The 12,266-nt window shown below is 52.2% G+C and overlaps 1 protein-coding gene across 1 annotated transcript; it reads left to right on the top strand.

Moving 5' to 3' along the window:
• Nucleotides 1-2,793: 2,793 nt before the first annotated feature.
• On the top strand, nucleotides 2,794-5,676 carry MTFP1 (mitochondrial fission process 1). The gene is made up of 4 exons (XM_077761510.1): nucleotides 2,794-2,983; nucleotides 3,735-3,862; nucleotides 4,243-4,475; nucleotides 5,464-5,676. The coding sequence occupies exons 1-4, from the start codon at nucleotides 2,917-2,919 to the stop codon at nucleotides 5,534-5,536; spliced, it is 501 nt and encodes a 166-aa protein (XP_077617636.1). The 5' UTR covers nucleotides 2,794-2,916; the 3' UTR covers nucleotides 5,537-5,676.
• The last annotated feature ends 6,590 nt before the right edge of the window (nucleotides 5,677-12,266 follow it).

The raw sequence follows: 12,266 nt of genomic DNA, 5'->3' as shown, positions 1-12,266 counted from the left end.
ATTGAGACCTAACACTTCAGAGAAGCCAGCTGTAGGGGAGGAACTTGTTCCCAAATGAAAATGTTAAGTCTAGATCACAATGAGGAGTATGGCAAGGTAGCAGGTTGCTAGAGTTATGGTGGGGGTCACAAGCTCTTCTAAACTTTCTATTACCAAGGCTGGGATCTTTTGGCTTTGCCTACTGCGTCTTAGAAGATGGCCTGAGTCAGTATAGATCTTCCCACTCAGGGGTAGACAGGGAGACCACCTTGAGATTTCTGCAACTCTTGGGACCCACTGGCTGTCTCTTTAATTGCTGATTGTCAGTGACTCAGCTTCTCTGGACAGTGAGATTTAGTAGTCAGCCACTGTCCTCCAATGCAAACAAAGCACAGGGAAGTTACCTCCAGGATCCCAGCTCCATGATGGGCCAGGGAGGCTAGGGGTGGGGGTGAGTCCTGAGGCTTCCACCCCCCTCTTCAGTGCTGCCAGCCTCATCAAGTAACTCTCCACATGAGCACCCCACACAAAAATGACAAGTGGGATCGAAACAGTAGATCTCAGTGAGTGCATTTCCCTGTCTGAGTCTCCCACGGTGCAGGCCAGGAGGCCAGGCCGCTTCCTGACTGACTTCAGCAGTGCTTTGGCTGTCCCATCTCTGTGGGAGATGTTTGACCAGCCCATTGGGTTCCTGGTGTCTGGCGGGGAAGCTGCCCCGGCAAGGGGCCAAAGCCCCGGCCAGCATCTGGGGGCAGCCACAAATAGCCTCACAGGTCCCCAGACCCTCCATCCACAGTGACAAACAGGGATGGCGCCAAGCGGTGACCAGGGACTGGAGGGCACGGACCCTGGGGGCAACCACAGCACTTAACACCAAGCCCTGCAAATGAACACTGGAAAACGGCCCCTCCTGGGCCCTCGCAGGAACTCCTTTCCCTCCCGGACCTAGGCCCTAGCCCAGCGTGGGGAGGTGAAAACTGAGTAGGGGCTGGACTGATGTTGACCTGAGCAGCCTGAGGCTGCGTGGGCACCAACCAGACCACTTAGGAGGGGTTATTCCGATCTTGGTTTACAACGCTCTGTTAGGAATATTAACCAATGAATAAAGCAACATTCAGTGCACAGGAAGTGGAAATCAATGCCCACCCCCTCGCTCCTCTCTGCCCTTCACTCAGAACGGCAAATTTATGCCTCAGCAGCGCCTAGCCGTCAATAGGAGGGGCGCATGCGCAGAAGCCACGCGCTACTAGCCTCTGGCGCACGCTTTCCATTGGGGCTCAGCCAGCTTGCCTCCCGGTTGGCCCAGCCCGTTGCTGTCTTCCGCCATCTTTGTTAAGGGCACCAGGGCGTGCTCCTGGACGCCTTCAGGGTCAGGGTGGAGGCCCCGCCCACTCAATGACCCGTTACGCGCCGGCGGTTCTAGCGCGCGGGTCTGGGGAGTACGTGCAGTGCCTGCGGTGGGCCCAGAGTGGGAGGGAAGCGGGCGAGCGACGCTCACGTGGTGCTAGGGACCGTCTCCTAATTCCGCGTCAGCACTACCGGTGTTTCCGAGGCTGGCGATCCCTTTGGGCCCAAGCCCAGCTTCCTGCGAGGTCACGCCAACCGGCAGCACGACCGTACAATGACAGAGACGGCCAGGGCTGAAAATGGGGCCCTTAATATTTAATCAGTGGTCTTTATTTTTCCCTATCTTCATTTGATGACAATAAAAGCTCATTCTTTAATGAGCGCTTACTGGGTACCACGCAACAACCCTGTGCTTAGGGCCCTGGGCTGTTGCAGAAATTCAAGGAAATAATATGTGCACAGCCCTTAGAAGACAGCCTTAACAAGTGAGAGCTTAGTAAATATTGGCTACTCGTAAATTTTACTGACGTGGCCAATAGATGGCACAACTGGGATTTGAACCCAGGACTACCTGTCTTTAATGGCTGCATCTTCCCTGGCTGATACCTCCAAAATCCAAAGGTTCAGAGCTTTAGTGAAGTGCACTCATTGCCACATGAGTAAACTGAGGTCCAGCTGGGGAAGAGTTTCTTAGTAATCATTACCCCTCAAGACCACACATTCTGTTCTCATTTCCCTTAAGTCTTGTGTCCCTTGCCTCATTCATTCATTCATTCATTCATTCAAGGTCCGGCCCCCATTCAGAAGTTTGGTTTGAGGGTTATACCAACCCAGTTAGACCCCAGAGCTTGATAAATGAACACAGCACCTGCCAGGAAGGCACCCCCTTGGCCAGAGTGCTCACCATTCACTACCCCAGCCTCATTAACTCAACTCCCCTTAAGAGCACGGAATCTGGAGACACACGACCTGGATTCAAATGCCAGCTTTACCACTTAGCTGTATGACCTGGAAAAGTGACCATCTTTTTCGTGCCTCTATTTCCTCATCTGTAAAATGGCGGTCCCAGATTGGTGGGAGGCTTTAAAAAAATAATCTGTCTAGAGTCTTTAGTCAATGGTTTGATCAGTAGTAAACTTAACAAATGATTGCTTATAATTAATCTTTGCAACGGTCCCAGGAGTGAACATTGTGTTCCGCATTTAATAAATTAATAAAATGAGGCTTAGAGAAGTACAGTCTATTGCCTAAAGTCACACAGCTATGAGGTATAATTAGGAAATGCAGCCCGCATTTGAACCCCAGTCTCTAAGGCTTGAAACTACAGCCAGTCGTGGGAAAGGACTGCGCCAACCACTCAAACCCAGAAAATAACGTTAAGAAAATTAATCTGGAAAGCCCAAGACTGGGAGAGGGGCTTCAGTGCGCGGGGTAATTTGCAGACGCTCCCTGCTGGCGGGGACTGCGCGACCTGTCCTTCAGTTCTGGACCTTGAGCGGGTCCTGCCGCGGCTGACTGGATCGGTAGTGGAAGCTGAGGTGGTATCGGCGCAGGACGGGCTGCAGTGGCTGGTGCGGAGGTGGAAGCGCCATGTCCGAGCCGCCCCCGCGGGGTGCCGAGCGCGACCTTTTCCGAGACACGTGGGTGCGGTACTTAGGTGAGCGGGGGCCAGGAGTGGGCGAGGGGCTCGGCGACCCCGCACAATGTGGCTGGAGAGGTAGGAGTCGCCAGACGCTGGGCAGGGGCCCGGAGAAGGTGGAAGAATCTTAGTCCTCATTCTGCCTGGGCCAGAGACTGGGCTCAGAGAGGGCTAGGGACTTGCCCAGAGTCACACAGCTCAGGTCAGACCACCTCTGCCCTCGGGATCTGTACTGGTCAGTCTCCCAGGTGTAAGCCCCAGCCGGACTTGGAGGAACCGGGAGAATGGGCTGGCCTCTCCCGTGTGCCCAGGCACTGGCTGTAGAGTCAGGGCATCTGGCCTACTGACTCAGTTTGATTCTCGGTTTTCTCAGCATAAAGGAATGAACAGTGTCCCTCTCATGGGGTGGTAGTTGTAAGAGTAGAAAGAGATAAGGCACAGGAAAGGCCTGGCGCACGGTGAGTGCCTCATGGGGGGATTTGCTCTTAATCTCCGCATTAGTGCACGTGCTTCTAGAACCCAGACTGGGAAGGCAAGTGAGTGATGATAATGGTGACTGTGGTCAGCGCTCCCACAATGGCCCTAGAGTGGAGGTGGGTTTTATGGACGCCTTTTTACAAACTGGGAAACGGAAGCTCAGAGAAGTAAAATCACCTATCTAAGGTCACCCAGCTCTGGCTTAGCAGGCTGGGAATTAGGACTAGTGCCCCCTTGTGGAGCAAACCATCCCCACTCCTACCCCTGGAATTAAATGTCTCCTCCCCAACAGGCTATGCCAACGAGGTGGGAGAGACATTCCGCTCTCTGGTGCCAGCGGCTGTGGTGTGGCTGAGCTATGGTGTATCCAGCTCCTACGTGCTGGCAGATGCCATTGACAAGGGCAAGAAGGCAGGAGACGTGAGTGTTAGCCTGCCTCTCAACCGCCGACCCTAGTCCACTCCCCTTGTGATTTCGTCCACAGCCTTGCATGTAGTAAAACCCCCTGTGGGACAGTCCGACCCCTACAACCTTGTCTGGTGCAGTCCATACCCCCATGCTGTTTGTAGGTTGCTACACCCTGCCCCCAGCCCTGCATGTGACACAATCTATACCCCAGTTCTGGCTGTGAATGAGTCCACCCTCAGCCCTGAATTGGTACAATCCAGAACCTGACAGTAGTGCAGTTCTGTCTCCACCCCCCACCGGCCACTTCCCTCCCCTGGTCCAACCTCATGCCCATTGTCCACAGCATTTCCTACCCCTGCCCTGCTGGATTAAGTATCTCCTTTCCCTACCAGGTACGAAGCCCTGAAGCAGGCCGCAGTACCAGGGTGACCGTGGCCGTGGTGGACACTTTCGTGTGGCAGGCTCTGGCTTCTGTGGCCATCCCAGGCTTCACTATCAACCGCGTGTGTGCTGCCTCTCTCTACATCCTGGGCACTGCCACCCGCTGGCCTCTGTCCATCCGCAAGTGGACTACCACTGCATTGGGGCTTCTGGTCATCCCTGTCATCATCCACCCCATTGACAGGTAGGTGCCCCTTCCAGCCTCAGGGATCATCCACTCTACAGGCAGAGATAAGCTCTGAGAGACATGGTGTCCCCACTTTGCACAGTGGGGGACACTGCAACAGTAGCAGCAGAGGCAGGGCTGGCACTCAGTCTCCTCAGGTAGAAAGGACAGCCTGTGCCCTTGGCATATGATCTGGAAGATACTTTGGCAGTAAAGGTAAGGGGGATGCCTTGAGGGTATGGGACACAGGACCAATAAATTCTAGAAAGGAAACCTAGTGTTACAAAACAACCAGAGGCAGGCAGGAACAGGTGCACATTGGAAGGGATGGGTTTGGGGAGATTTTGGTGACAGAAGCCCAACTAAACTAGGTTAAGTAAAATAAGGATTGATTGTTTCATGAAACTGAAAAGTCCAGAGTTCTGCTGCTTTCAGGCATGGCTGGATCTAGGCACCCAAATGATGTCATTAGGGGTCTTGGTCTCCCCATCCTGCTATCTTTCTTCCAACACCAACCCTTGTTGGTTTCCTTCATTTTCCCACAGGGGAACAGATATGGCTTCCAGCAGTTCCCAGGTTCCATCCCACCAGCTTAGCAAGAAGACCCATAGGAAGTTTCTTAGAGTTGACAATCAATCAATCAAAATAAAATAAAATCCCAAGGAAGGCTGTCGTTGGTCTATTCTGGACTGAGTGCCTAGTCCTGAGCCAGTTTCCCTTTTCTGATTGGCCAGGCTTGGGTCATGTGCCTGGTCATAGAACCAGAGATGGGGCCAACCCACATCGACATAGAGTGGGAGGAGCAGTCTTTTCCCAAGGCAACATAGGTGACCCAAAAGCCCGAGGTGAGCCTTTTAACCTCTCTGTGCCTCAGTTTCCCCAACTGAATAAAGAAATGGCACTGTGTCCTGCATCTAGGAATCCCTTCTCTGGCCCTGACCTCCTGTTTCCTACTCCCCCACTAGCACCCATTGGTCACCTGTTCATCACTGTCCCCACCCCACAGGTCAGTGGACTTCCTCCTGGACTCCAGCCTGCGCAAGCTCTACCCTTCAGTGGAGAAGCCCAGCTCCTCCTGACCTCACCCTGGTACCTGGCCTGTGAGTTGGCCTACTCTCTGCTCTGGTCCAACCTCCTCCTCCTGTCAGGGAATATGGATGCCTGGTTCCCTGGGGTCTGAGGCCCTGGCATTGAGTATATTTGAGCCTGATGGAAAGTGAGAGACAAAGGCCTCAAGGAGTAGCAGCTGCAGTGACTCACAGAAGGGGAGACCTGAACTCCATCTGCTTCCATGGACTCTTTGATACTGTGGAGTAGACCTGTCTTTTGACAGAGAAGTAACATCCTCCCATGGAGGATAAGCAGACCAAGGCCCAGACACGGCCAGTAGTACAGCCAAGATCACTTGGCAAGCTGGGGACCCCGGGGGTCCCAGTGGCTTGGCCCCATGGCAGTGTGGCTGAACGGAAGAGCAGCAGACACTCGAAGAGATGCAGGAGTGCAGTGGCGGGCACACTCAGGACTGGTTCTCCGGCCAGCCCATCCCTGGTGCAGGAGCTGCTTGGGCCTGCCTGGAAGGCAGGACAGCCCCTGGCCCAATAAAGCCTCAAGAAGTTGAGTTCTCTTCTCCTTTCCTCTTGGGGGTGAGCAGGGGTGTGGTGGCGGAGAGCAGGCCTGGGGGCCCTCAGAGGTGGAGGCTGACTTTGGCCATGCATCACTCGCAGTAGCCAGCACTGGGCCTGTCTGTACCTCCCCCTCCCCCCCCCACCCCACACACACACCAGTGCTCCCCTGCAGATGCCGGGGACCCCACCCTTGGTGCTGCCAGCCTCCTTTGGGCATTGAGCTCCTTGTAAGCCTAAAGCACCAGTACCTCTGGAAGAGGAAGGGGAGCCTGTTGGACAGGTACCACCTGAGCCTGAAGGTGCCTGAGGTGAAGACAGCCTGCATATGAGTATCACAGGAGACTCCCATGAGGAGACTCAGGAGTCTTGTAGAAAGAGGAGTGACCCGGTATTAGGGGGGAGGAGCTGTCTTTGGGAGCACTGAAGAGAGGAGGACATTCCTCCTTGATTCTGGACCAGCCTCTTTTTTGGCTGTTAACAACTTGGAGGGGTAGAGAGGTGGGGAATGGCGTTTTGGATGTGGAGCAGAAATAGGCCTAGGTCCCTATTACTCAGCCCTGCTCCAAGCCACAGATCAGTTCCAGCTGAGACTCTGGCCATGCTCCTTTGCAGCCCAGGCACAGACTGGGGAGCTAACCCCACCCCAGAGAGACCCCCTGCACCTGGATGGGGACTTCTAGGAGCCAAGGGACTGGGCAAGACTGCTGGGGAGACAGAATGGGGGCTCAGGTTGTGGCTCATGCCCTGGGGGGTGCCTGCAGCTGTAGGGTGGTCTAATGTCTGGGAGTCTCAATGTAAGCCTTTCTCTGCTGCCCTTCTCATCCCACACCAGCTGGGTTCCTTTCTCAGGCCCCCCTGGACCTCTGCCCAATCTCCTGCTGCTCCCTCCTGCTCCCTTAAATGCTCTGAGCTCCCTCAATTCTCTGGCCCTCTCTCTGCCCCTCTCCAGTCCTGCACCCTCCCTAACCACACACCAGGTTCGCACTTGCACCTTCATTCCTATGACTTCTGGGTTCTACCACCAGTTCCCTGCTCGCTTAGTCTCTACCTCCCACCCTCTTGGTTCCCCCGAAAATTGGATGCTGCTGGCCAGAGTCAGGCCTCTGTGTCTTGGGGCACAGCTCTTGGCCCTGCACTGGCCTTGTGTTCTTCCCTATCACCTGACTCCTAGCCTCTCTTATCCCACCCCACACTCTTCCTCAGCTGGAAATACTTTTCCTCTTGGTCAACCTTGGACATTCTTCATAACCAGCCCCGATGCCCCTTCTGTGTTGCCCCTCAGCTCTTTCTGAGACTGTGTTCCTGTTGTGTGATTACCTGCCCCTGGTCACCCCATCAAAGAGCCTTGGCAGATTGGAGTTTCTTGGTTTTATAGGTAGGGTTTATGGGTAGGCTCTGAGGCACTCACAGTATTGGGGGGATGGGCCTATGGGAGGTACTGTCATGCTCCTGAAGACCTCTGAGGAAGCTGATACTGACCCTTCCAAACTACAAGACCCACTCAAGTTATCTGTTGATCAGGAGAATCAAGGAGGGATCTGGCCTCTGGAGAGCCCTCTACTATGACCTTGGGCAAATCCCTTCTCTCTCTGGGCCTCAATTTCCCCAAGTATAAAATGAGAGCATTCGCTTGGTCTGCCACTTGAGCTTCTAGTCTCATCTTTATTAAACAAACCTGGAGACCCATTCAACTCCATTCATACAACCTAGGTAAGCGCCTTACCAGGACGGGGCTCTTAGTCACCGACATCATGGTGTAAACATGTTCTTTTCTTGCTTTGGGATAAATAGCTTCATTTTCTCTCAACTTTCAGCATCAGTGAACAGATACTAGGTCAGAAGGTTAGAAGTGTGTAGAGGTTGGGTGGGCTAAAGCCTTCTGGTGGGATATCTTTGTCTTCTAGCCTCTGGGAAGGCCACTGAGGAGGCTTCCCACCAGATGACATGGTCCTTTTAGTTGAGTTAGGCTTCTGACTCCATGGAGCCCAGAGGTGAGTGAAGGAGTCCTTTTCCAGAGCTTTGGCCATTCTCAGGGTCCCCTTCACAGTGGAAGACACTTGGCAATCCCAGCAGGACCCGGTCCTAGGTTCTTCCTTCCCCCTTCCGCCACCTGGTCCTCATTCATGGCCTGCCAGAGTAAAGCCCAAAACTTCAGACAAGTTAGCTGTAAGCTCGCTCACCCCATCACTGTGGAAGCCACTCATCCCTCTGAGCCTCCTCACCCTGAAGAAGGGTAACTGCCACCCACCATATATTGTTAATAAATGCTACCCTTTGTTGCCTGGCAGCTTCCATTTTTCTGTGATGACCTCATTTGATCCTCCTAAGAATCATGCAGTAGACATGATCAATGACCAACCCCATTTTAGAGATGAGGAAACTGAGGCTTGAGGTCACATAAGCACCGCTTAGCCTAGTACGCCCATACTCTCTCTCAGTCAACAACACGGTCTGGCTGGTGGAAGCTGTTGCCCAGCCCCTTCCCAGTCCCTGCTGGTGTACTTGCTGCCTCTTCAGGCCCTGATCAACCTCTGCCTCTTATACCAGGGAGCCTCCCCAGCTTGCTGATGCTGATGCGGATGACAGGGACTCTGCTCATGGTGGTGTTGATGTCCATCCTAGGCATAGGCTTTTGCATCTTCACCCACCGCCACTGGCTCAGGACACAGAGCCTTGCAGATACGTCCAGCTGCAGGCCGAGGCAGTGGGTCTAAGGAGCCACCAAACCCTACCGAAGCTTTCCAATAACTCTACCATTCATGATTGAGTCACCAATGACTCTACCATTCATGATTTTCCTGAGGCAGCTTGGGGAATGAGGTCCCCCAATGCAGGAACTAGTGTTGGGTCATCTGTGAGGTGATAATGCCCCTGGGAATAAGCAGGTCTTGTGCCTGCCACGTGTAAACCTGGACAGGAGTGGGGGTGGGGGGGATGCAAACCTGTGGGCTGCATGGGGGCTCTGGATTAGGGTGCTTCTCTTTGTGCTCCTTTAATATTTGCCCTGCAGCCCCCTAGGCAGAAGTTGGGCCTCTCCTAGATGCCTGAGACCCAGGCCCATCTGGAGGCTTACTTTGCACATCCTCTTGCTGTGGGCCAGTGAGTGGTGTGCTAGCACTATTCATAGGGTCCAGAGCTGAGATTGTTACCTTTTTAGGAATCATTTTAAACATAGCCATTATTAAAAATTAAATAACGGGGAGAGGCTGGTGCAGGATGCCTGCAGTGCATCAAAGCGTGAAGGCCCCGGTTGCTGTAATAACTGGAGGAGTCTCTGGCCTGGGTCTGGCCACGGCAGAGCGACTGGTGGGACAAGGGGCCACTGCTGTGCTTCTGGACCTGCCTGGCTCCTATGGGGAGGCCCAAGCCAAGAAATTAGGGAAGAGCTGGAAAAAAAATTAAATAAGGTGAAAAAAAGAAGGAGGTAAACTTAGATTTAAATACATTATATTAGGGCACCGGGGTGGCTCAATTGGTTAGGTATCTGACTTCAGCTCAGGTCATGATCTCGTGGTTTGTGTGTTCGAGTCCCGCTTTGTGTGAGCACAAAACCCCTCATCAGGTGAGGTCAAGCCCTGCTTTGGGTGAACATGAGTCCCGCTTCTCTCTCTCTCTGCCCTTGCCTACTTGTACCCCCCAATAAATAAATAAATGAATGAATGAATAAATGAATAAATAAATAAATGCAATATATTGGGGTGCCTGATTGTCTCAGTGCAGCTCTCGATCTTGGGGTCATGGATTCAAGCCCCATGTGGGGTGTAGAGATTACTTAAGTAAATAAAACTTTATAAAAATGTGTTATATTAAAAACAGGTATTGAAAAGTTCTCATCACAAGAAAAAAATCGTAGCTATATGTGGTGATAGAAGTTCACTAGACTATTGTAATCATTTTGCAATATATTTAAATAGCAAATCATGTACACCTGAAACTAATATATCAATTATGTCTCAAAAACAAGTGCACGCACACACACACACAAACTCAAGCAAAAAAGAACAGGTAGTAATACTCAAAATGTGTTGCTTCTTGATGATTTTACTAGACTTAACAATTATCTATGCTCTTGAGGTTATATTTCTTGTTATCTGTTTGGTGGCTATACTCTATTAGAGTTATTGCATGTTGCTTCTCAACTCTGTGTTCAGTAACTTCTCTTGGATAGTTTGAAATAGGTCACAATGGGACTATTTAACATTTTTCTTAATGTTTATTTATTTTTGAGAGAGATAGAGAGACAGAGCATGAGCAAGGGAGGGGCAGAGAGAGACACAGAATCTGAAGCAGAATCCAGGTTTCAAACTGTCAGCACAGAGCCTGATGCTGGGCTCGAACTCATGAACCATGAGATCATGACCTGAGCTGAAGTCAGATGTTTAACCAACTGAGTCACCCAGGTGCCCCACAATGGGACTATTTATACTGTGAACATCAACAAATCAGGGTCCCCTGCCTGGGGAGCGAGTAATTTAAACATTTACCAGCACACCAGTGCTTTGGCCCTCCTGCCAACCCAGGAGGTGGGTCAAAGCACCATCCCCCTGTGTAGACCCACATCTAGGATCAGAGAGGGCAAGTGACCTGGGAGAGTCCTCACAGCCTGCAAGGCTGTAGGTAAGACTCATTCCGGCTCTGCTCCTTCCTCTCCCAAAAAAGCCAGGCAGGGAGAAGGAAAGGTGGCCTCAGCTGCGTCCCTTGCTTATCTGGAGCCTCCACTCCAACTTTCCTCTGGCTGCTACCCCAGCACCTGATGCTCTGGCTCAGGCCCTTCTCACTGTTCCCTGGGTGTTCCCATTCACTCATATGGCTTCTGGCCCCAATCCTCTGCCACCGAGTGGCCTATCTGTGCCCTCCAGGCTTGGATGAGGGCAAAAGCCTCTGGCTTATCTCTCCCCACCCTTCCCCCAGCTTTTCTATCTAGCCAACACTTCTTCAAATGTTCAGAAAAGAGTCCAGACTCCTTGTGGGGGGGGTCTTACTTAGAGCCCCGCATGGTCTGGATGACACCCCCCCACCCCTTGCTCTCCACTCCCAAATCTTCATTTCAGCCATTCTGTCCCTCTTAGTTTCTTAGATCTGATATTTGTCTTAACTGGGCTTTCTCATACAGTGTTCCTTCTACTGGGACACTCCCTTCCAACCTGTACCCCACCTCTTGCTGTAGGCCCACCCACCCTTCCCTGACTAAAGCCACTCAATTCCTTCCCCCTCAGGGTAGCCTCTGACCCCCTAGTACTGGCTTGGGAGCTTCCTCTGGGCTCCCTCCAGCCCGATACTTCCTCCATTGCCTGAAAGGAGGGGCAGGCCCCTTTTGGGATTCGCAGGCAGGAAGGCTTGTCTTTTCCCAATGCTCCCCGGGCCTTTGTCCAAGAGCATTCTGGGAGGTGGGTCCCCCCCGGTGGCCACCTTCATGCAATGCTCAGCATCACCACAAAGAGGCAGCACCACCAAACATGCCTTGTTGGCTGTTTCACACTGCCTCCAGGGTTTTTGAGAACAGTATGCTAGTGAACCCCTGGGGGCCTACGCCAAGTCCTGTGCTAAGCACTTTCTGTGACATGGCTCATTTACTCTTTACAACCACATCTGTGTTTCCTGGAGTTGGAGTCACTGGCCCAAGCTCACACAGTCTGCCCCCCAACCTCTCCCTGCTCACATAACTCCACATTCTCCCCATCTCTTCCAACTTCCCTCTCTCCCTTCTCTCCTAACCTCTCTCTCCTCAACCCAATTCTGATTCTGTCCCTACTGCCTTCCAGTCTGTGGGTCTCTACACAATAAGGGCAGAGATGATTCACAGGCTGTGTGACTATGAGCAGGTTACCTAACCTCTCTGAACCTCGGTTTCCTCACCGTACAATTTTCTATAATGATCTCCTAAAGCTGCTGCCAGAATTACAGGAGAAATGGCTCACAAAGCATTCTGCCAGAGCAGGGCTCACAGAGAGAGCTCCACAAATACTGGCTATTATCAGTGTGTCAAGTGACCTCTACTTCAGGAGCAAATGATTGAATCATCCCATCTGATGACTAATCCAGATATAAATTATGTCAATTATATGGTTCAAGGATTTCACTCTTAAGAATTTATTCAGAGAAAATAATTGGATGATCATCCAAAGATGTGCAGCTGAAGGTGATGGTCATGGTCTTATTTGTACGAATTAAGATCTTTAAATGC

The sequence above is a fragment of the Crocuta crocuta genome, unplaced genomic scaffold (genome assembly GCF_008692635.1).
Source record: "Crocuta crocuta isolate KB4526 unplaced genomic scaffold, BGI_CrCroc_1.0 scaffold348, whole genome shotgun sequence".
Taxonomy (NCBI): domain Eukaryota; kingdom Metazoa; phylum Chordata; class Mammalia; order Carnivora; family Hyaenidae; genus Crocuta; species Crocuta crocuta.
This window is presented reverse-complemented; position numbering and strand designations above follow the sequence as displayed.